Source organism: Panthera tigris, chromosome B3 (assembly GCF_018350195.1).
Source record: "Panthera tigris isolate Pti1 chromosome B3, P.tigris_Pti1_mat1.1, whole genome shotgun sequence".
In the NCBI taxonomy this organism is placed as follows: Eukaryota; Metazoa; Chordata; class Mammalia; order Carnivora; family Felidae; genus Panthera; species Panthera tigris.
Window position 1 is genome coordinate 42,271,090 of NC_056665.1, and position 24,428 is coordinate 42,295,517.

Consider the following 24,428-nt stretch of genomic DNA (forward strand, 5'->3'; position numbering starts at 1 on the left):
GAGCCCTCCCCCCAAACACCCCATCATTTTATGCATGACAGCCAAAGACCAGATGTGTGGAAGAGTTAAGTATTTAAATTTTTTTTCAATGCTTGTTTATATTTTTTTGAGAGAAAGAGAAGGAAGGAAGGAAGGAAGGAAGGAAGGAAGGAAGGAAGGTAGGTAGGTGGGTGGGAGGGAGTAAGCAGGGGAGGGTCAGACAGAGAGGGAGATACAGAATCTGAAGCAGGCTCCAGGCTCTGAGCTGTCAGTACAGGGCCAGACAAGGGGTTCAAACACAGGAACCATGAGATCACGACCTGAGCCAAAGTTGGATGCTCAACCTACTGAGCCACCCAGGTGCCCTGAAGAGTGAAGTATTTACTGTGTATCCCACACTTTCAGAGCAACAGAGATTTCCTCATACTGTAATAAAGAATGTGAAGCTCTTTTATGCTCTGTTGTTCTAATATAGGAGAGTCTTGCAAAGAAATTCAAGAGGACAAAATCTGGCCCAGTGTGAAAAAGGGATGTTCTGATGGGAGAGGTTTCAGAAGATGGAGCACCTGAGCTCACTGGGGAACTCCCAAGATATCCTAGGACAGACTAGACAATATCTAAGCAGAGTGCTACAGATTCTATGGTCTCCATAGAAGCTCCACGCCCCAACTTGGAGCAGTAGCCTCCATAGTCATCCCAGCACTGAATTTCCAGGCCTCCTGCTTTTCCCAAAGACCACAGATTTGATCCTATACTCAACTGAGGAAAAGCTAACAACCTCACAATTGACTGAAACTAGGGTATATATTTTATGTATATGGCTCAAAAACACCGAAAAGAAGAGCAGAGAACAAGAAAAGCAAAAGAAAAAAACAAAAGGTTATTTACTCTAAGAATCCTGGCTTGTGTTTATGTTCCACATGAGGTCCAAATTGTATCTGGGCTTGAAATCCTCCAAACTCACAAGCTTTCTCGAAGGAGACAGGGTGGGAGCCGTTCAGGATATCATCCCGAGCCTGAAACACAAGAGGAAGCGAAAAGCATCAGGAGCTTGGGGGAACAAGGCAAACTCTCCAGGGACACAATTCTTCATCTGAGCACACCCTCCCTGTGGAGCAAGGGGAAAGTGCCAGCCAAATGGGACGCACTCAGGACTTTGCAGGTGACTGTAGCACAACAGGATTAAAACAAAAGGAAAACAAGTCCTTACCCCAAATTGCCTATAGATAGAATGCATCAGCAGTACGCGGTATATTAAAACTAAAGCTTCAGAAGTGAGTATGAAACATAAAGAGGCAAGAGAAAAATTAACTAGAGGCAAAATCAACCCAATTCCATCCCCAGAAAAAGGCCAATGTAATACACGTTGTTGGCAGGGGGAGAGAGAACTCCAATGACAGTAACTCAATACTACACACATTTAAGGGAAATAAGCAAATTGCACAGTCCCAGAATCAGGAACTTACTATGTCTGAAGACTTTCTCCCGGTTCCTGACCCACCACTGCTGTTTATTCTTCTGTCTTTTCTTTCTCTAGTTAGGTGACCCCCAGACCACTCTCCAACAGGTGCTCTAAGCTATGGCTCTGAGCCTTTAACCAACAAGCATTTTCTTATTGCCTTGCCATCTTCTTTCCTTCTAGCAAACTTTTCCCGTCAAAAGGCCAGACAGTAAACATACTAGACCTTGCAGGTCATGTGGTCTCTGTAACAACTATTGAATTCTGCCACTGAAACATGAGAATACCTGCAGAAAATATGTAAAAGTGACGAGATACTGAAGGGGTTCACCAGTGTGTAACACAAACAAATGAGCTGTATTCCAATAAAACTTTATTTACAAACATAGCCAATGCTATGGCGGCATTTTGCTGATCCCTGCATTATTTCTAAGGGCAGATAAGTAGATAAATGGAAGGAGAGGAAAGGGAAGGAGGGAAGGAAAGAATCTAAGAAGAAAGAGGGAGGTTTTCCTTGAGCCAAAGAAAGACTGGAGACCATCTGGTGTGAAGCCAACGTCTTCCATGTTGGCAAAGTGCGAGCTCTGAAAAGTTCAATGACTTGTCTGAGTTTCGACAATAGGTTAACGGTAAAGACATAAAAGGTTATGAAGAGAGTATCTTTTAATAATGAGAAATATGGATTTTTTTGGCCAACATTCACATGTATTTCAAGACACTAGCAAAGAAAGCTCTAGTTCAATAGTGAGCGAGTTAAGTGCCTTAAAGTCAGGAAAAGAGACAGAGAGATAGTACCAGCCACCGGGTCCCAATCTGAGATGCCAAAGAAAGGCACCATAACCAAACATGTGAGGAATTCCTCAACAGTGCCCAATAGAAACCACGTGCCACAAACACCATGGAGGCCACAGCTGAGTGTCTCTTCACCACAAGCCAGTAGCTTCTTGAAGTCTCCCCACCTTCAGTGAGTATTAAATGCTGTACCTGAACATAAAGCAAGTTCAGCTGCACAGGGTCTCTCGAGTCCACATTCTGATCGGAGTAGAAGAACTTCCTTCTAAGCAGCAACGTTTCATGTTCATCTACCCCTTGTTCTCTGAATGTTCGGCTGTGATCCAGCCAATTTACTGCAACACAACAAGACAGATCTAAGAATTGGGTTCATTCTTCCTCTTAGTTTGAAGGGATTTATCAAAAGAGAAGCGGATTTCTGGAACACCGATATTCAGTTATAAGTACTTCTATTAGAACTGTGCTTTTTAACTTTGCAAAATAATTTCACATATGCCGTCATGTACCATGTGACGCACCAAACACCAAAGGAGAGCAAATTCCCAGCCATTCCTCAAGTTCGTTAAAGCCCCACGGTCATAAGAAAATCAATGCTTTATGCCAAGACAGCCAAGTTGGCGTTTTCCTTTAAGTCAATACTGGATACTTCAGTCTCATTATGTGAAATAATTTATAAACTGAGTATCAGGAGTTACCTCCACCCCTAGGCAGAAAAGAGGAGGAAAATAAAAGTCATGGGGAGGGAAGGGGGAGGGAAGGGCAGGACACTGAGGGATCAGGGATGGTAGAACCCTGCCTGTGGCCCAGCTTGAATCTCATCCCAGAAAATGCTCACCTGTTATCTGGGTGCACAGGAATGGATCACCCCTCCATATTTTCTACAGCTCTCACTCCCAAAAGCCTCCCTGGGCTTAGCACACAACTTGTGAATAAGAAAGCATTACAAGCCTCACTGGGTTATAACCAACTTCAGCACAGGGAATGTGCGGGAGTGATCTCATCTCCTGCAGAACCTGAGAGAGTATCATGCACATTATAAAAATCCTCAGGATTTGTCTACCATCATCTCACTTGGAAAGAAATATGCAACTGGAAATCAAATGAGGTGAAAAAAAAGAAAAATGGAGAAAGGGTCAGAGGAAATGAAAGCCCCACTGAAGATCAATAAACGTAATGACAACGATGTCATCTTCCCAATGCAGCAGCAAGGACAATGAAAGAAGGAGCCTGGAAAGGTCTACATGAACTGTGCATGATCCTCGGTGGAATGGGGAATGTCCTGCAACCAGGTGCACGTAGCATAGGCTTTGGGGACACATGGGGTGTACATATTGGCTTTTCCAAATATTAACTGTGTGGCCACAGAGGACAACTTTCCTATGATATAATTACCATTTTGTAACCTCTAAGAAATAACGGATGTCAGCAACGGTCACCGATGGCTATTAACATCACAAAAAAGGACAAAAACCAGATACAACCTTCTGCTGGACGTACACTACACCACAGAAGGAGTCTTTACTTTAAATGTATACACACACACACACACACACACACACACACACACACACACACACGAATCTGATCAAGTCTCCAGATCCCAGGGGTTACAAGAGACATGTTAGTTGATACCACAACCAATAAAATCCAGATTGTAGAAAACTCTATATAAATAACTATCTGCTTTTTTCTTTCCAGAAACTGCAAGGAAAAAAAAAAAAAGAGAGAAAGAGAGAGAGAGATGGAGGCAAAGTTGGAGACTAAAAGAGGTGTCACATCATCCAACCTTGTTTGGACCCCAGTTCAAACAAATAGTAAGCTTCTTTAGAAAACAGTGTGAACATAATTTGTTTATGAGATTACTTTTTTAGATGTGAAATGGCACCAGAGTCATTTTTTCCCCTTCTTTAAGGTCTTTTAGTGCCACAGACCAAGATATTTATAGAGGGAATGAATCAACAGAAAACTCCTGCCCTGGGTCCCACAGGTGAAGGGAGGTAGGTGAGGCCCCTCGTGCGCCTGGCCCACATTTCCTTCTCAGACACTCACGGTCATCATCCGTGTGGAGTTTTGCCTTCAGCTTCTCCATCTTCCTCTCGTCTCGCAACAGTGTCCTGTCTTTTTTTAGCGTACCCGTCCCTTCCTCTTTCTTTTCCTCAATCGTTTCTTGGATTAAAGAATATTCTTCATAGTTCGTTATTCCTAAAAATAGAAATGAGGTTACAATTACCAGGGATTATGAAGCTGTCACTCCTTCCAGCCAGGCACCCTGTGGTACTCAGAGCCGCCCCTTGTAGCAAAGGATCAGGGAGCTACCCATGGAGCACACATCGAGAAACTGGCCAAAAGGGTGGCTTTTCAGCTAATGAAGCCATGTTTAAAAGGTCACATTCGATTCTCCTAGTTTTCGACAAACAAGTATGGAGTAGAGATCATGCAGAACAAGGCAAGGCAATGTCAACCAAGCAGTGGCTGAAAGAGCAGGTCTTCCTTTGCATGGAGAGAAGACTAAGACAGGCCAGCCTACTTTCTCCAAACATCTGAAGGGCTTCATGCAAAAAGCAGACGCACTTGTTCTCCGAGGGCATTAAGAGAAGCTACAAGAAGAGAAGTTGTGTAGCAATCAATTGTATGGGCTGTCCCTATCAGTCTTCAAGGAAATACTGGATGTCAGTAATGCTTATACAGAAGCTCAGCCATGGGCAGGAAACTAAATTATAGGATTTGAAACATACTATCTTCAATTAAAAGGTTCCTTTTGAATAGTTACTGAGAGGGAGGGAGGCAAACCTTGAGAGACTCTTAAATACAGAGAGCAAACTGAGGGTTGATGGGAGGGGGTGGGGGAGGGGAAAATGGGTGACGGGCACCGAGGGGGCACTTGTTGGGATGAGCAGTGGGTGTTGTATGTAAGCGATGAATCACGGGAATCTACTCCCAAAACCCAAGGGCACACGGTGTGCACTGTATGTTAGCCAACTTGACAGTAAATTTTATCTTAAAAAAAGATACTGAGAGATAATAAAGGGATATATTTCTGCTCAAAAAAAAGAAAAGTTCCTTTTGTTTTTGAAAGGGAAATAAAATCTCTCAGTTTTGACTCAGTGAGACGTTCATGTGTTTACAATAACAGTTAGTGGGTTTACATATTTAGAGAACAGTGTCTCAGGAATGGGAGGAAATCAGTGGGTAAGACACCAAATGGGGATGAAAAAGGAACAGGCATGTAATTAATGGCAAAACAAAAACTGGAACCCAGGCACGCCAATACTCACCGATCCTGCTGCAAATGGTAACCAGGAGCTCCCCAACGGTCTTAGAGTCATCCACCATCACCGTTTTCACGGATCCATCCAGCATCCGGATTTTCTGAGGTCTCTGTTTCTTTTTATATTCCAAAATATCCTAGGGCAGAACCACACCAGCTTTTCACACTACATGGGAAATTAGGTCATCAACTTGGACCCTCTTCTGTAAAAAAATTTAATTTTTCCTAGCACTCTGATTTCCTCCTGCTAAGTTTTCATGAGATTTTTGCCACTAACACAGAAACTCCCATGCTAACAATTAACTGCTTCCATAAAGGTTTCTTAAAAATCTGATAGTGAAACTGTGCCCGGAGAAGTACTTTTTCTAGCTTACGGTTCTTGAAAACTAACCTCTGTTAATTTAAAGTAGCTGATGTCTTCCTGAAAGACTGTGGATGATCTGCTTTGAAGAGTATTAGCAGAGGCAAATTCCTACTTGTCATTGAAAAAGACAGTGGTGTGCTTCTCCAATTATCTTACAGTTATAAGCAGTTTCTAATACATATGTCACGAAGGAATAAATAATGCCCCCATGTTTCTTTACAGTGGTGGCATCAGACCCCAGAGAAGTGATTTGCACCATAATGCCAAGATCAAACAGGGGTAGTGGGCTTGGAAGTCACTTTTAAATGAGACACCTTTTTTTAACTTTATTTCTTAACGATAGAATTATGCAACGGAAAATTACTTGGTACTTTATGGAATACTCAACAGTCTGATATCTGCATTCCATACGCTAAAACCCATTCTCTCAGACGTTAAACTGAGCAGACTATACAACACTTTTTACTCATTACCTCTCTGTACTTACCAACAAAATCATTTTTTGTTACTGTTACTGATTGTTATTAAGCTTACCTCTACTATGGATTTTCTTAAAAAAAAAAAAACAGAATTCTGATTAATATTCAATATCTGACTACCTTTAGGATTTTTTTTTTTCGCCACTGATTTACCCTTACCTTTTATTATCAGTCACTGGGATACTTCCTATACAGAAAGATGCTGTGTTTTATTTCGTAACTACCAAGTCCAACCATGGCATGTACCAACAGCTGTAAGCACTAACCCCAAGCTGCTTTAATTACTCTGTGGAGTTTCAAGAATTTGGGCTGCTGATATTTTCTATCACTACCTGTACAACCCTTACAGAGTACGTTACATCAAAACTATGAATAAGTTGCCCTTGAAGCAAAACAGATTGCCGGGTCTCCCTTTTGCTTTGAGGCATACTAATATATTGGCTTCTATGGAAAGCCGAGACAAAGTGACCAAAAAAACAAAAACAAAAAACATGACATCTACAGCATACCCCATTTCGCAACATGTAGTAATCCAGTGTTCTGCCTGCTTCCAGCCAAATTCCTTTCCTGGGGTCTTCATCTGAGAGAAACAGCCCATAATCAGAAGCTGGAAGATAAGGAGAAGAGAGAAAAATAAAAGACAGAATGACAATGTAACCATCATGGACTTCCAAGCCCAGAGTCTGCTGATTTGGCAGGATGTGGGTACCCTCCTTTTACCAGACAGGTTTCGTTTTGACAATGCGAGCAAGCCAATGGGCTAAAACAGATGAGGAAGAATGAGACGTGAGCTGTAAAATCAACACCCACAGAGAAGGTTCATGTTTTTTAAAAAGAGTGGGCAGCAGCAATGTCTTGATGTTTAGGCAAACATCAAGAACAGAGCAGTCCAAATTTCTATTTTATGCACTGGGCTTTGTTCCCTATCACTTGCTATATAAAAACCAGGCAGAGAACCAATGAAGAATGACAAGATAGCCATGGAGAAACTAAGGAAGTGACCACTTAAGCCCAAGGGCACTGAGGCAGAGAGAGGCCAATAGAGCCTTTACACTTCAAATAATCCCTCCAACACCCCAAAAAAGCATTATAAAAGTCAAGCAAGAGTGGCCAGTGAGAGGAAGACTCTGCCCCCCATTCCACTAAATTATGAATACAGTTGGAAAATAGCTCTGTGTTCTCCACAGAAATCCCATAAGATGATCAGGAAGTATGAGAACATGGCGGCAGGAGGAAAGCAGTATCACTTCCTGTCTAAAGACTTCTGTCTTAGGGCGCCTCGCTGGCTCAGTTAGGAGAGCATGCAACTCTTGATCTCAGGGTCAGGAGTTTGAGGCCCACTTTGGGTACAGAGATTACATGCACACACACACACACACACACACACACACACACACACACACACATAGATCTTCAAAAATAATTAAGTGTAATAAAGACTTCTGTTTTCTTGAATGTAATTCAAGGTAACCTCAGAGACCCAAATGAGGGTCCTAGATCCTAATGTTTCTTAGAAAGACAACTCCAAGATCTATACAGGGTTTCATCTTCACCAGAGCTAAACAGCAATCCAACCCAAAGAAATTTTTTTTTTTAATCTGGGAGAAAAAGAGTAAAAGAAATGACACGAGAAATGATTGGACAACCAAAATTTGGAGTAAGTTTGGGGATGGGGTATTTTTATTTTTGGGCAATCTAGAAATAACAGAGTGTTTTAAGTAATATAAATAATGCTTTTGGACCAAAAGTTTGGCAGTTTTAGGACATCTTTTTGAGAAAATCAATGCCTACATTTAATCATCTTTGAATATTTGATTTTCATGCTTCCAATTTTTTAATAAATTTTTAAAGTTTGTTTATGTATTACTTATTTTGTGCGTGTGAGACAGACAGGCATAGAGATAGAGGGAGGATCCCAAGCAGGCTCTTCACTGTCAGTGCAGAGCCTGACACAGGGCTTGAACTCACATCCTGTGAGATCATGACCTGAGTGGAAATCAAGAGTCAGATGCTTAACTGACTAAGACAGCCAGGTGCCCCTCATGTTTCTAATTTTTAGGTTTTATCCTGTTTTCACAGTAAAGGCTTATTAATTTGGGAATAATCCCAATTTCCCAAGTGCCAATCAAACAAAAATAAAGGAAGGAAATGTAGACAGTAGAGAAAGGGAAATGGAAAATAAAAACCGTATGAATGGCCGTTGTTTAAACTTGGATTAATAGTGGTTAGCAGTTCAAACTAACAGGAAATAAAACACATTCATAGAGGCTCCCCACTCCCTTTAATGTTGGAGACAAAGTTTACAGAGCCCCTTCAAAGTACTTGAAATGTAAGGCTTGTTGTGTGTTCTGATGGCAGTTCCAGCCTCCTCCAGGAAAAGAGGGCTCCGGTTATACATATGCAGTAACCGCTGGAAGAGGTACATTTGTACTTCGTGGGGTAAATGAGATCAAGTATCAAAAGGTGACTTGTAAACCAGAGAAAGCGATGCTCATGTATGGAAGGGTCATGATGATGGGCGTGACAATGACAATTCAATGGCAGTTTTGGCCACTGTCATCACAAAAGTCAGTTGGGAGGCAAGTAGTGTCTAGGCTAAGAAGACATTTCATTTGAAGCATACAGACTAGGTGGTTTGGGCACCACTCAGAGCATCTGTTTCTTTAGCCACTAGGTAAAGAACATACAAACACATTTCAGGAAGCTGGTGAATAACCAATGGCTTACCTTGGCCAGTTTGCGCCTCAGGTACCCGTTCCCGAATGACTCGACATGCATCGTACACGGCTGTAGATGGTTCAAACTGCATGGTCTTTACCACATTGCAGTGGCGGACACAAATCTTTAAGGACAGGGCCACCATTTTCCTAGATGATGTGAAGATTCTCACTTAGAAGGTCTGGAAAACACAGAGAGACAAACCCTGATGGTCATAATCATCTTGAAAAAACTGCTAGACTCTAGATCAGTTTTAAATAATTGCAGGAATAAAACAGCAATTAAAGAGAACGCTTTGGATAAAAACACAAAAGATTTTGAAAATTTCCAAATAAGACAACAGCTTATAGTTCCAGGGTTATCGTTATCAGAGAGTGGCAAGTCGAGGCTCTAGGGAAGAGGATCCGTGGATTTTCACCAAGACTCCTTCTCAGTGATGCTCCCTACTTGGAGTTTCCAACAGGGAGTCCTCAGTGTGAGAAGCAGAGAGCCTTGGGCACCCACAGCTATCTCCTGAAGATGCTTCCGTTAGCAGCCTCAGTGCCCCAGCTCTCTCCCCACAGCTCCTGGGGAGAGAGAACAAATACCAATGCTCTCCTGGGTGCTCCTCAGGGCAAAAAAGTTCCACGACACCATGTACCAGAAGACTTGGTGTCTAGGCCCAACTCCAATACCAGCATCCTGTGTAAATGCAAGCAAGGCCCTTTGGCCACTCTACTTTAATTTCCCCGCAAATAAAGAAGCCACAATGTTAACAGCCCTGCCTAACTCATAAAAGAACCAAACCCTGAGGAGTTCTCAATGGGAGCCCAATGCCCAGCCACCATCAGTAATGACGCCAGAGTGGTTGATTTGAAACAGCCGGTGTGCTATATACATACTCTTCTGGGGTCTCTAAGGGAAGAAAATGCCACTTCAGTTGTTATTTTGTTCAGATAAACTATTGGGATATTTCGCTTCTTGTCCAGTTTTATGGTTTTAGAAAGCATACAGGTTTAGCCTAGGTTTTATTTCATAAGTAACTTCTTTTTTAAAACCTAAGTCCAACAATTTAGTTCCTCTTGTGTGAGTTGGTGGCTTATGGCTTATTTTGACAATGTGCTCTATTCTGTGGCCAGAAACTTACCCTCAACCCAAGCCAGCCTCAATCAAATGTATCTTCCTCAGGCACAAGAGGGAGGATTCTCTCCTGCACCTGAAACACTGACACCGACTTACTTGGCTGTCATCCTGGCCAACAAAATAACGCACTTCAGAGTTAGTAGTTAGAGTCGTAGCACCGGATACAGAACATAAATCCACAGCAATTTCAAGTTCTCATCCTTTCCTATCTTTTCTTAGAGAACCTACAGGTAGTGAACCTGAACCCCCACTGCCTTTATGCCCTCTTCCCACTTAAGAATGCAAACACTAAGAACCAATGAGGTAGCTGACACGCAGAAAGGGAAACAGGCTGACCAGGCCCAGGGAGTGGGTGCCTCTAGGGCGTCACTTCCTAGCATGCTTGATTGATTGCCAGCTTCCTAACACCAGGTACCTGGGTCAACTGGACACAGGACATTTTTAAACAGATGTTCTGGTGTTCATGGGCAGGGTATTCCTAAAGCCGCATGAATCATTGCATGAACCAACCATTTAGGCCATCCAACTATAAAGTCATTTTCACATCTACTTATGTTCTGAATGAACTGTCTGTAAAAATATTTCTTGAAGAATGTCAAGACACAGTTCTCAATCAACAACAGCAGTGTTCACGGGGAATCCTCCCCAACTGAATCAGTTTACTACAGCCCGGGCAGTGGCTACATCGCTAACATGGCAGAAGAGTTCAAGTTCAAAATATTCAGTGATTTTCCACCTACAATATCAAAGACTTTACAATATCATGCCATATATAAAAGGATAGATCCAACTCTGTTTTTATAGGCATATTTGTCTAAACAACTCCCCAATTTGGGAAAATAAAATTTAAACTCTAGACCTAAATTGACAAATTTACAGCAATGTAGAGATCACTGCATGAACAGTTTTCCCCCTGGAGCTGGTAACAATTATGAGGTTTCCCGAACCGCTGAGATCCCTGAGCATGGCTGGTGGTAACAGTCAGTGGTAAAGGCTATGGGGGTCCTTGTTGTCATGGGTGCCATTTATGAAATGTACCAGGGAGGATGGGATGGTTAATCGCTTCCATTCTCTGGGAATAGCAAGTATTGGAAGGGTCCCTGCATGAAGGCTGCTCTTCCCAGGCTCATAACTGGGCTTTCTGCAGAGCAAATTAATGGTCTTTCTAGCCAAGCCAGGAGGGATTCAATCAAAGGAAAATACAGAGCCATGACATGGGGCTGAAAGAAGAATAGAACAGCAAGAGAGTAAACACTGGCACTCAGAAGGAAACAGAGGATACACAGGGGAGCGAGGAGAAAGGGGCAGATGGAGAAGCAGGAAGCAGACAGCAGCAAGAAGCCTGCCGGATAGAACCTAGGGCTGTGGGTCAACAAGGAACACAGGAGAGCAGCCGAGATTTGGGAAGCAGGAGGAGAGAAGCAGAATGTATACAGCAGTGAGGGAAAATCTCTATCCAAAATATATGGAAAAACAAAAAAGCCACTGACTGAGGTTGGGGGAAGCTGCTGGAGGCACAGGTTTGGGGTGAAAAATCCGTAATGAGTTTTTTAAGGATATATTCAGTAGAGAGGCGGAACAGGGTCAAATACAAAGCAGGACACGTAATGGTAGGGGGAAGGGGAGCTTATCATACTTAAATGCTCGGAACGAGAAAGATCACCTAGGGAAGTGAGCAAGAGAGAGACCTGAAGACTGTGTCCTGGAACCAGGTTCTAAAATTAGGGCAAGAAAGGACCAGCAAGGGGGCCTGGTGGTGGGTGAGGGAGGAGAACCAAGAAAGGGTGGGCCCAGAAGAAAGTATGCCAAGCAGGAGGGAGAGAGCACCTGTGCTAAGGGCAGATCACAGTTGAGGGAGGATGAGGATACAACTGAATCTGGCCGGCAGGTGTCTGACAACTGAGGTAAGAAGAGATTAGCAGAGAGGTGAAGCTACAACAGGAGAAGGGGAGAGGGGCTGGCACAGCAAGTGCAGACTTGTCTCCTCATCTCCTAGGGCTGTCTACTGAAAGGGGTGGAGGAACAGGCAGTGGTTCTCATTTATGCCCTTCAGGCTTATTTATCCAGGAAATACGTATCATGTAATTGCCACCAAGTCCGTATCTACGTAGCATCTGTACAAACATGGTTTCCACCTGATGATGGCCTGAGGGGCAGTCTCAAGACACCTAAGTGCCCTTCCTGGAGGCAGGTGCTTCAGTGTGCATGATCTCCATTCTGGACCTGCAAGAGAGGAGAGGTGTAGCCAAGTCTTGGTTCAAGGGCAGGGTGTTGGACTAGGAGGGAGTCTGGGCTCCAGGTTCACTCCCAGGTCTGACGATACCTGGGACCTTTGGGCCTGTTAGTTTTCCTCTTTCTGCTCTTTGGATAGCAGCAGGCAAGTGGCTCCCAAGAAAGGAGTTTCCCAGCGACACTGGATGCTTGGCCAACTATTCCCACAGGATCCCCGGGTCTTCTCATCCTAATATCTCAAAAGTGAAGCCACAGATTGGAGACAACTATCCTTAGTTCAAGGGAGACTTTCGACACCAGAGATTCATTACGGGATTCGCGTTCTCAACTTTTCTACCACTTTCAATGTTTCAACATGGGTACACATTACACAGCAAAACCAAAAAACGAAAACCAGTCACTCTCAGAGCATTGCTCAGTGGTCAAAACTCAAAGGCCCCAGTTTCTTCTTACTCCTGGCTCTCGGTTTTATTATGACTTAGTGTTCCCAACATGAAGCATGAAACAAGACCCATGATTTCCTTCATGGCAACGTCATAAACATGCAAATTCTGTACATAAAAATGCCTTATAAACTATAAGGTTAGAAATATTTTTTTTTTTTTATCATGCAAGAAGATCATCCACACAGGCAAATTTCAAGGAGGTCTGCAACCAAAGTACACGGTCATTTAATCACCACTCCCAGGGAACATGGCACCGAGCCGTTTCTAGTTCCACCTATGACACAGTGAGATACTTGCAAAACAGACACGTTGTGACATTAAGGGTCCTGACCTATGGCAAAAGATCATCAGATCAAAGCATGTAAGAACCTAGACGTCAAGTACGTATGAGTATGTGTTTTCAACACTTAGGCGAAGTCTCACTATGTATCCCTTCAAGCCCTGAGAAAATCTCGTAGCTCAGACAAGATGCCATGATCAAGACGAATGCTCGTTCTCCAGTGAGACGTTCTCAGGGCAGCACAGCAGCCATGTGGCCTGTAGCTGACTCTCACCTCCACTCCCCTGTATCCTAACCCCTCTGGCTAATTCCTGCCTCTCCCGGCAGGGAGCCTGAGACAGCAGACCAGGTTTCCTTTTTGGGTTTGGCTGCAAAGAAGGTTCAGAGCCAACTGTGTTATAGTCTAACCTCTAACTCTATTTTATGCTGCTATCTTTTTCTTTTACCCCAATTTGAATGTATCCTATCTTGCTTGATCTTAAGTAGTTTTTTTGTTGTAGTTTTGGTTTCTTGCTAAAGGACAGGATATAGAATTCAAAGAACACAGGTTATTTTCCTTTTCATAATTTCTTCTCATTCTGACCATTTTTTGCCCTGATTTATGTGTGAAGGTCACCTGGGGCCAACACAAAACCTTCCTGTGCCGTCCATTGTGGCCGATGAGCCAATGGAACCAGGGGTGAGACTCTGACACTCTCCTTTTAAAGTAAACACTGTTTGGTCCCAGGGAGTTGTAAACAGCTCAGGAAGGTGGTGGCGGTGCAGACTGCCAGGCTCAGGCCAGTCCACCCTCGAGTAAACAAGCCCAGCCCAGCCAAGAAATGTCCACCATTGCTCAAGATGAGCACCCACCCCTCAGGGATCTCCACTCTGTCAAGTGAGGCTGTGAGGTGCTCCAACCTTCCCAGTTCATGACCCTGAGCTGGTTACTTCACTGCGGTCTGCTTCCATTTCTTCCATAAAATGGGGGACAATAACCTGCAGGTTGCTACAGGAATAAATGGACACATGTCAAAGACACAAAGAAAGTGCCAGATAAGGGTTTCTTATTACTCGTCTTAGCCACAGTGGTTGGAGAAACACTGGAAGCAGCTTATTCTATTTAGCCACTGTCTGAGCTGCGCAATTCAATTTATTGTTTATTTTACATCTATTATGTAGTAGACATGATCATGGGCGTTAGAGAGCAAAGACAATCAAGATTCCTGTCTAGATAGCACTCCCCTTCTAGTAACCCTGTTCACTGTACAGTTCCTGTGTTCATCTTTATTCAAGCCATTCAACATGCTTTTTGTACATGCAGAATTACCCAAGGATGAGCCGGGAAGCTGAGTGTGCTTGTGAAACAAGGAACTCCTCAGGCTGTTCTCTTGGATGTCAGTCAGACTCCCCCAATCCAAGAGCCTAAAGGAGCAAAACTTCACCCTACGGTATGGGTCAGGGCTGGCATTAAAGCAAACCCCTGCCCTGGGGCTTGTCAATGAGTTCTGTCCAGGGGCAACCTAGGAGAGGGGCCATGGGGTTTTGCACACTCCTCTATGGAGCACACGTGTCATACACAGCTGACAGGACAACAGGGCCAGGCTACCATGCCTCAGTAGGACCCTAGATCCTGAATAAAGTAAGAACTGCCACCATCCCTCTCCTCTCTCCACCTCCAGCCACTGACTCCATTCTGACCCATTGGAAGACCACTGTACCCAATTATGATGGCTGTCTCTGAACCCCTTCTTTAGGTCTGCTTTCCCCTCCAGCAAGCAAAATACAGCCCTGATAACAGCATGCATTGCATAACCAAAAATCAGCATAAAATGTGGGGCTATCATTCACCTCAATCTCCAGTGAGCAAATCTGCTCTCTTGATACACCCAAGAAGGATATTCCCTTCTCTCCATTCTTTAACCGATCTTCCCCAAGGAAAGAAGGGGAACAGCTCAGCTGACAAGTAAAAACCCACCACCTGATGGGGTCACAGTTCCCAAGAGGTGCCTCAAAAGCAAAAACCAGGGTCTCGCCCTCTATCTTGCTTTCTTGTGCCCTCTATCTGTGCTCAGCTCAAACATTCACAACTTGCAGTACAGGATATTGAGCCCACCAGGCACATCCAGGTGCCTATGTGTCACCATCTAGAAGGGTGAGTCAAATCCACTGTTCACTGGGAGCCAGCTGGTTTTCATCCAGGGATGGGTGAGGAGGAGAAAAGGCAGAGGGTCCCATGTTGGTCTCACAGTCAGCTTTACCAGGGAGCCAGAGGCCTTCCTTAATAACCTGGCCTTCCCCCATCGGGCCCCTCAACCTCCCTCTTCCCGACTAGTGAGAGCGCAGACGGTAGAGTCTGAGTAGAGAGGCTCCTCTAGCCTCCCACATTCACAATTCGGGAGAGAAACTCCAGCTAACCCTAAGCTTGGGGAAAACAGCACAGGAACACGGCTGATGGGGTTTCCTCACATGGTAACAGCCCACATAGAAAAATACCAGAATCATCAAGCTCCCCCTTTGCAGCCAGAGCAGGGAGACCAGAAAAGCAAGGAGAATATTCACATGAGGATCTCCTCTCTAGTCCTCCTTCATGGAAGCATGGGAACCACGACTGTTTGACTTTGCATACCTCAACTAGAAATAGCCCTTAAAAGGTCAGGTGATAATGGAACAGAGGGGAAATGATTAACCACCCACGCAGGTGTGAACTCAGCAGCAGGTCGGGCAAGTCAATAAAAATTCCAGCCAAGCGTTTGGCACCCAGAGCTGCTTTGCAAACCCTCCATATGCCTCTTCATCCACAGAGCTATCACTGTGTTCCCGCCTGTCCTGAGTACACCTGCACTAAGACACATACACAACATGGTCTCAGGAATACATTTTCTGGGAGAGGTCTTCCTCCCTCACTGTTTTCCCACAGCAAGGACTGTATTATCACAACGACCTATGAATCTCAAGGCCCTAGCCCAAGGCCCACCGCACAGGAGATGCTCAGTAAATGTGGAATTTCTATGTCCTGCAGGCAAAGATTTAAACAGATGTTTTACTAAGTTAGTCATTAGGAATTATCCACACAAACACCATGACTAAAGTATGATTGAGGGCAAACACCAAGTGGGCCCTATTTCTACTCATCGGCAACTTATCCCATGGACCACAGAAGCTTAACCTCATGGCTTACAAGATGAAGTTCTCCGGCCTGGCAAAGGAGAAACTCAAAAAAAGGACCAAGGCCATAGCAGTCAGGAACACTTGGGACGCTCCCTGAGGGCAGGGACCATGTACATTGCTCACTGTAAAGTACCTGCGCAGAGAAGGGCTCAAGATGTATTGAATCCATGGAGGGCAGGGCAAGTCAGCAGTACTACCTCCAAGACGAAAGGCGAAGAATGTGCTCCCAGTATGGAGTACACAATGATGGGGAAAAGAGCTTTGATCCTATTTTCCATTTTCAAATGAAGAAACTAGGATCTTGAGATTAAGCGACCTCCCCAAGGTCATACTGCTAGAAAACCACAACCAGACCTTGCCATCCTGCCATGAGGATCTGCTTTGTATGTGGTGTGACAAGAGCCAACCAAGGATCCCTCTAACTTACCTTCCCATCTCCACTCACCTCTTGGCACTGCCATATGAAATTCCATCATTAATTATATCACTGGTCACAAAGACGTGCCCCCGGTTAAACCTGCTATGCAAGTGGATATCTGCATGTATCACTTATCACTGTCTTAGAATGTTGTGTTTCAGACCCTTTCAGACAAATTGAGAGCTGCCCTTTATTAAAGATGATGCCTCGGGGCGCCTGGGTGGCTCAGTCGGTTAAGCGGCCGACTTCGGCTCAGGTCATGATCTCACGGTCTGTGAGTTCGAGCCCCGTGTCAGGCTCTGTGCTGACAGCTCAGAGCCTGGAGCCTGTTTCAGATTCTGTGTCTCCCTCTCTCTCTGCCCCTCCCCTGTTCACAATCTGTCTCTGTCTCAAAAATAAATAAACGTTAAAAAAAAAAAAAAAAAAAGATGATGCCTAATTCCCAGGAAATTCTAAGGAGGTAGGAGGGTTACCGCAGACCAGTCCAGAGCTCTGGCGGAGCTAATAAAGGGCAGTGAGCAGAGAAGTGGGAAGAAAATGTGCTAAAAGGAAGAGGAGCAGACACTTATGGGCTCACAGTGTTTTAACCTGTGCTTAGAAAGGATTTGAATGCGCACACCGCTTTGAAATGTATGGGTAATCAGGTTCAACCTGCTTAGCGTCAGGGTGGTCGAGACCTCCCATCCACCCACTTGCCCTCTCCTGTTTATGCTCTAAGAACTTTCCATTTTAGCAAAACAATGTCTTTTCAAATCCTGCACAACTGCCTTGGTTATTTTAGTTCTTGCGGGGTACCTCTATCTGAAATGCGTCATGCATCCCGTTCTTCCTGGTTACTCACCCTACAAGCCCAAGCCCAGCATCAAGCTTGGCTTTCCTCGTCTTCCCAACCACCGCCGATGGAGAATTCCTCTCCTCTCCTAAGCTCGTGGGGCACTCACTTGTAACCCCTGCTCTAGCACCAGCCCTCTCGGGCTCCAGTCCCAACTCCAACAACAGGACATGCTACATCTAGTGTTTATCTGGCCCTGGAGAATTCCACAGCACTTCCACATGTCTTCTCCCTTGATGTACCTAAGAGTTTACAAAGTACAACAGATTTTTTTAATTTTATTAATTTTTTTTTTTTACATCTCCATTTCACAGACGGACAATGTGGTAGGATACCGTACTCCTATGGAATATACCTTCGTTTCCCTCAGACCTCTGAGAAAGCTGTGGTGGCTTTCCAGCAATATCATTGGTCCCCTGTGGTTGCTGAGACAGCAGAATAAATCATCTACACAGCTTAGGCCTCCTGTAGTCCACCTTGAAGCCCTGTTATTTGTTTCCCCTTACAAGTTAAAGAGGAAAGAAGGTTCCAAATTGAACTCTAATTTGAATTCTTGTACCCCAACTCAAATGATTTGAAGCTATTTACAAAAATACATAGGCTAGGGGAAAAAAAAAAAAGGTCACATCCAACGAAAAGCAGAAGAAAGATAAAAGTGACGGTTGAGACCAGGAGAACTGTGAATTATTTACTACTTGTTTGGATCACTGGTAATAAACTCATCCCATTATTCGTTTTTTCTGACCCTTGGTGACAAGCCTGTTAAATCCCAGGAAAGCAGATTCCCTAGGCTACTGACAATGCTGATAAACATAAGCTTGGTCACTAAGGCACACACCATGGGGATGGGTACACATGGACTGGGTTTTACCTGGACAAAATAGAGAGCTTTGTTCTATGAATCTGGAAAAAAATATTCACCGTGTTGCACGCCAAACCTGGTAGAACGAGTGCAAAGAACGTCAAGTTTCTTCTCAGGTCACATTCCTCATGCTTGTGCTTATTTAATGCTAAAAAAGTACACACTGGGTTGTAGAGTATCTGCCAAAGCAGTGTAGGCTTGGTATTTAGCAATAGGGCACACCATCAAGTTTGGTTTAAGAAACGAAGAAATCTCCTACTTCCTGTCTCCAAATCCCTTTCACTACAAAGGTTTTTCAGCACTGATCTCTGACCGGTGAATTCACAACTGCAAACCCACAGCATCATACATCGGTCAAAAAGGCAATAGTGCATGGTTTTGGCAAGGACAGATGCTAAAGAAAAAATAGAATACTAAAAACATATTCTTGAGGCTTATCTCTATTAATCCATTAACCATAAATCAGAAGGGCATTTCGGTTACAGCAGACCGAACAATAAGGCATTTGTGAGAAGAACTGAAACCAATCAGGGAATTTGATGCAATTTACATTTCTGGAGATTCCAAGCCCATCACAGTAGCACTTCAGCATTCACACACGAGATTAGATTTTCCAAAGCATCCTCATTTTCTGTGGCCATTCATTCTGAGATCACCCCCCATTTTATATCTGAAAATTGGAACGATTCAGTTAAATTACCTCTAGCCTGTGGCATCCCCAAACTCAGCCATGAAAGTCATCAAGTCCACCTGCCTGCCTGCCTGCCTGCCTGCCTGCCTGCCTGCCTGCCTGCCTGCAGGGTAGGTAAATCCTTACTCTAGCTTTCTTTCCCTTCTCCTCCATGTAGGAACTAAAGCTTGTATTTTTAAATTACTTAATCAACAGCAGCCAACATAGATAAATAATTACGTGCCTTCATGAATTCTAAACCCTTTCTGTATGTCAAGTCCCTGAATCTTCAACATTACCCTTTGCTAAGGAGTTTAGACTCCACCCAGGTAAGGCAACCAGGACAACCGAGGTTATGGGGCTTGACAGAGGCCACTGCACTGTGGGCCCTGCCTCCTCCCGTGTGCTGTTTGAAACCACAAGAAACGTGGAAAACAATGTTAGGAGAGTGGCCAAATGGGTTAAGGTTTTTGTTAATACTTGAATTTTCATGGGTTGTGTTACTAGAAATCACTCCACAATTCAGAGAGGTCTTACCTGCCCTGGATCATCAGGCTTAGGAGGTTATGTCTCTTAAGTAACAGGCACTCATAGTTGAAGGGAGAGATTTAAACCCAAGTCCTTCAGAATCCAGATTTCCTTGAATAGTCCCACCCACACATAAGCAATGCTAACATCTTGACTCATCTTCCACTGTTTATGCAGGATTTTAGGTGGTTGAGATCACACACTCCATGTCATTCTGTATTCTCATGTTTACCCCATTGTAATTATACAATAATCATTTTCCATGAGATTGTACATTTTTTAGAAACTTCTATTTATTTTTGTTTTTTTTTAATTTACATCCAAATTAGTTAGCATATAGTGCAACAATGATTTCAGGAGTAGATTCCTTAGTGCGCCTTACCCATTTATCCCACCCCCCCTCCCAAAACCCCTGCAGTAACCCTCAGTTGGTTCTCCATATTTATGAGTCTCTTCTGTTTTGTCCCCCTCCCTGTTTTTATATTATTTTTGTTTCCCTTCCCTTATGTTCATCTGTTTTGTCTCTTAAAGTCCTCATATGAGTGAAGTCATATGGTTTTTGTCTTTCTCTGACTAATTTCACTTAGCATAATACCCTCCAGTTCCATCCACGTAGTTGCAAATGGCAAGATTTCATTCTTTTTGATTGCCGAGTAATACTCCATTGCATATATATATACCGCATCTTCTTTATCCATTCATCCATTGATGGACATTTGGGCTCTTTCCATACTTTGGCTATTGTTGATAGTGCTGCTATAAACATGGGGGTGCATGTGTCCCTTCGAAACAGCACACTTGTATCCCATGGATAAATGCCTAGTAGTGCAATTGCTGGGTTGTAGGGTTCTATTTTTAGTTTTTTGAGGAACCTCCATACTGTTTTCCAGAGTGGCTGCATCAGCTTGCATTCCCATAGAAACTATTAAAAATAGGTATATAATATTGCAATGCAAGTCCTAATTTACTCAGTTGTATCTTTGCCTTTATATAGGCCCAGCTGCTTGTGAGTTTTCACTATTATAAAACAAGGCTGCAATAGGATTTTGTTTAAAAACTTTTGTTTTTTATTTCAGGTTTTCTTAAGGTAGACTTGTTTTTAAGGATTCATCATTATATTTAAGGAGCAACCCAGAAGATATTAAAGACCAAAAAAATCTGAATCTACAGGTATTAGCAGTTTGATTTATGGGTTAGCTAAAGGAATATGCATTAACAACCAAGAAAGCCAATAATCAATCTAGATTTTATAGTTCAATCTAGCCCGGAGAATGATCCTGCTAGCAAGGGCTCAGGCTGGCAAGGACCATATCAAAAGATAGCATTGACAAAGGCGTGAACAGGGGAAAAACATCTGGTATGGGCAATAAACCAGATTTACAGAAAAGAGGCTGAAGAAAGATAGATGCTTAACATAATTTTAAAATATATTGCTAAGGGGCGCCTGGATGGCGCAGTCGGTTAAGCGTCCGACTTCAGCCAGGTCACGATCTCGCGGTCCGTGAGTTCGAGCCCCGCGTCAGGCTCTGGGCTGATGGCTCGGAGCCTGGAGCCTGTTTCCGATTCTGTGTCTCCCTCTCTCTGCCCCTCCCCCGTTCATGCTCTGTCTCTCTCTGTCCCAAAAATAAATAAAAAATGTTGAAAAAATTAAAAAAAAAAATAAATAAAATATATTGCTAATAGCAGAAGTGACAGAAGAAAAAATTGGAATAGACTCTACTAAAGCAAATAGTGGACATACACAGTAAATATCAATGCTTTGATTTCTGTAAGCTCAAGTTTCTAGAACTGCCTGGTGGATCAAACCATAATTACAAAGTTGAAGTACTTGGACAGAGTATCATTTTCTTGTACTTACTAAAGCCAAATTGCAAGTCTTCCAAATTCTACCAGTGCATTATAGATAAGATTTACTTTTCCAAATAATAAAACCAAAACAAATTTCAGTCTGTATACATAAATATCACCTCATCAGGAGCACAGCGAAGAAACAAACATGTCCTCATGGGAGATGACATCAAATAATGAACTCCTGACAACACAGTTGAGTATAGCACAACATCTTAAAGTACTCTTTTAAGGTAGTTTCCTTACATATTATGTGTCTCTACAACCTGGACTAATTCTTGGAAAATAATCTTCAAAACATAGAAAACTTAAGATGGGGCATGTGGGTGGCTCAGTCGGTTGAGAGACCAACTTTGGCTCAGGTCATGAACTCTTGGTTCCTGAGTTTGAGCCCCACATCGGGCTCACTGCTATCAGCCTGTTAGCACAGAACCCATCTCAGATCCCTTATACCCCTTCCCTGCTTGCACTCTCCCAAAAATAAATATATTAATAGATATATTCATAAATATATTAAGATAAAGCTGGAAAAATAAAAGAGATGCAGAGACCAACAGAGAGTGAGAAACAAAGGATAAGGATCCTTAAGGAAATAGCACGACTAAAGAATTTCCTGGCTTTGAAAGTGTCAGGGCCTCATCTACAGGACTACACTACAATATGTTGTCATCTCTCAGGGCTGGCTTGTTATATGGACACCTATCATCAAATATAACACCTAACACAGCATTATTGGTGGCAATGTTTCCTTTCCCCAACATTCCTATGTTGAAGTCCTAAGCCCCAGAACCTCAGAATGGGACCCTGCTTGCAGAGAGGGTATTTACGGGGATAATCAGGGTAAAATGAGGTCATGAAGGTGGGCCCTAATCCGAAATGACTGGTGTCCTTATAAAAAGGGGAAACGTGGATACAGAGACACACATAGAGGGAAGGCAATGTGAGGAGACCCAGGTAGGAAATGGCCATCAAACCAAGGAGAGGGGCCCACAACAGACTGTTCTCTCACAGCCCTCAGAAGGACACCCTGACCTGAGCCTTCCAGCCTCCAGAACTGTGAGACAATAAATTTCCATTGGTTATGCCACCAGTTTGCAGTTCTTTGTTACGGCTGCCTCAGTAAACTAATGCACTTAGCCAGGCTAATTATGGTTCAATTCAGATTTTAATTAGTATAATTTTCCTAAATATAGGAAATTAGTACAATTTTGACACAAACTGACAAACAATATAGTCAAATGTATGTAATTATCTGCAGGGAAATTACATATACGCTGTGTTTATTAACATGTAAATGTAGGCATAGATGCAGATATTGGGGTAGGCAAATGCACAGGCATATGGACATGGATATCTTCTGCCCACAGTCACAACAGTAGTAAGCTGTGGCAGGGAGAGGGAGGGCTCTAACCTGGGTGTATCTACCTCTGGGGTCCACGGCCTTGCTTTAATCCCACCGAACAAAACTAGACTGTAATGGAGAGAATGCCTGTCCTCATAAGATGGCGTGGTAGGACATGTGCAGAACTTAGGATCCTTATAGGCAAGCATGGAAGAGACTATGAAAGTGGCTTATGGGCAAAGTAAAACTATGTTTTTTGAGTTTCATTGATTTGGGCTTTAGTCATAATACACACTTTCCTCCAGGAATTAAATAAATTCAATTACAACACAAGACAACTTTCAACTGCTCTAATTCTGATGAAACTGAATGGTTCTCTTTCTTGTGAGATCATCCCTTCCCTTGGATAAAGAAACAGGATGTTTCCCTGCCTTTTTATGCCAGGCAACCCCATAATATATTCCATTCCTAACCTGAGTCATTTTAATGACCTTCTGTGGAGTCTTCTCTCACATTCAACACAAACACCCTAAGTTGGAGACCTAACTATCTGGGGCACGAGTATCTCATGGACACAGCAAGAATTGAGACTCATATCCCAGGGCTATAAGGAAAGGCAGAGAGGGGACTGATAACTAGTCAATCAGTAACTATTTACCAATCACTTATAATGTACAAGCCACTGTGCTGAGTCCTTCAGGGAATACACCAGATGGAATGAGACTGGTGCATTGCATTCGACGGGCTTCAACTCTCAGAGCACACATACGACCCACACCCACAGAGAAGACCCACTTAAGAGGTAATAAAGAAGTTCTTAAAAAAAAGAAGAAGAAGAAGAGGAGTGACTCAATCAGAAGAGCATGTGACTCTTGATCTCAGGGTCGTGAGTTTGAGTCCCATGTTGGGTGTAGAGGTTACTAGGAAAAAAAAAAAAGTAGACACATGGCAGAGGACCAGAAACACCAAAGGGATGAAAGTAAAACTTTGGGTAGAGTCATGGAAGAATAACATCAGGCAGAGGGCAAGATACAAGCTCATACACGATGGACAGAATTGGGTAGATAAGGGAGAAGGTTCATGTTCCAGATGGCATTAGGAAAAGTCACCCTTCCACCCTGGGGAAGTTCTACTCTTTGTTCACGACTCAGTTGGTCACATTCCCTACTCCCCTCTCCAACAGTACTCACCACCCAGGACTTAGTGACTCCAGGGCCTAGTACAGAGCCTGGCAGATATGTAGGTATGCCATGAAAACTGAACATTGAGTAACCTTTTCTCAGTCTACTTTCCATATGTAATGGTAAGCTTCTTGAGGGCCCACAATGATTTCTTACTGTTCTCAATGTTGGACAGGTTTTCAGTAAGTAATTGATAAACAGGTAGATGCAATTCCTCCATCTGATTTCTTTCCTTTTTTTTTTTTAACATTTATTTATTTTTGAGACAGAGAGAGACAGAGCATGAATGGGGGAGGGTCAGAGAGAGAGGGAGACACAGAATCTGAAACAGGCTGCAGGCTCTCAGCGGTCAGCACAGAGCCCAATGCGGGGCTCAAACTCATGGACCGCGAGATCATGACCTGAGCTGAAGTCGGACGCTTAACCGACTGAGCCACCCAGGTGCCCCTGATTTCTTT

General features: G+C 43.4%; 1 protein-coding gene across 3 annotated transcripts in view; it reads right to left on the reverse strand.

Moving 5' to 3' along the window:
- The window catches only part of TLN2 (talin 2), a 436,539-nt gene that overhangs the window by 188,745 nt on the left and 223,366 nt on the right, over positions 1–24,428 (reverse strand). For 2 of the 3 annotated variants that reach the window (XM_042988722.1, XM_042988723.1), the window contains 6 exons: positions 9,069–9,240; positions 6,851–6,948; positions 5,506–5,635; positions 4,280–4,432; positions 2,423–2,565; positions 868–995 (listed from right to left, as the gene is read on the reverse strand). In XM_042988722.1, coding sequence (XP_042844656.1) covers positions 868–995; positions 2,423–2,565; positions 4,280–4,432; positions 5,506–5,635; positions 6,851–6,948; positions 9,069–9,204 — 788 coding nt within the window. In that variant the 5' untranslated portion in view covers positions 9,205–9,240. Of the gene's footprint in view, positions 1–867; positions 996–2,422; positions 2,566–4,279; positions 4,433–5,505; positions 5,636–6,850; positions 6,949–9,068; positions 9,241–12,316; positions 12,397–24,428 lie in introns of those variants that run through there. The other variant, XM_042988724.1, reaches the window with a different exon arrangement.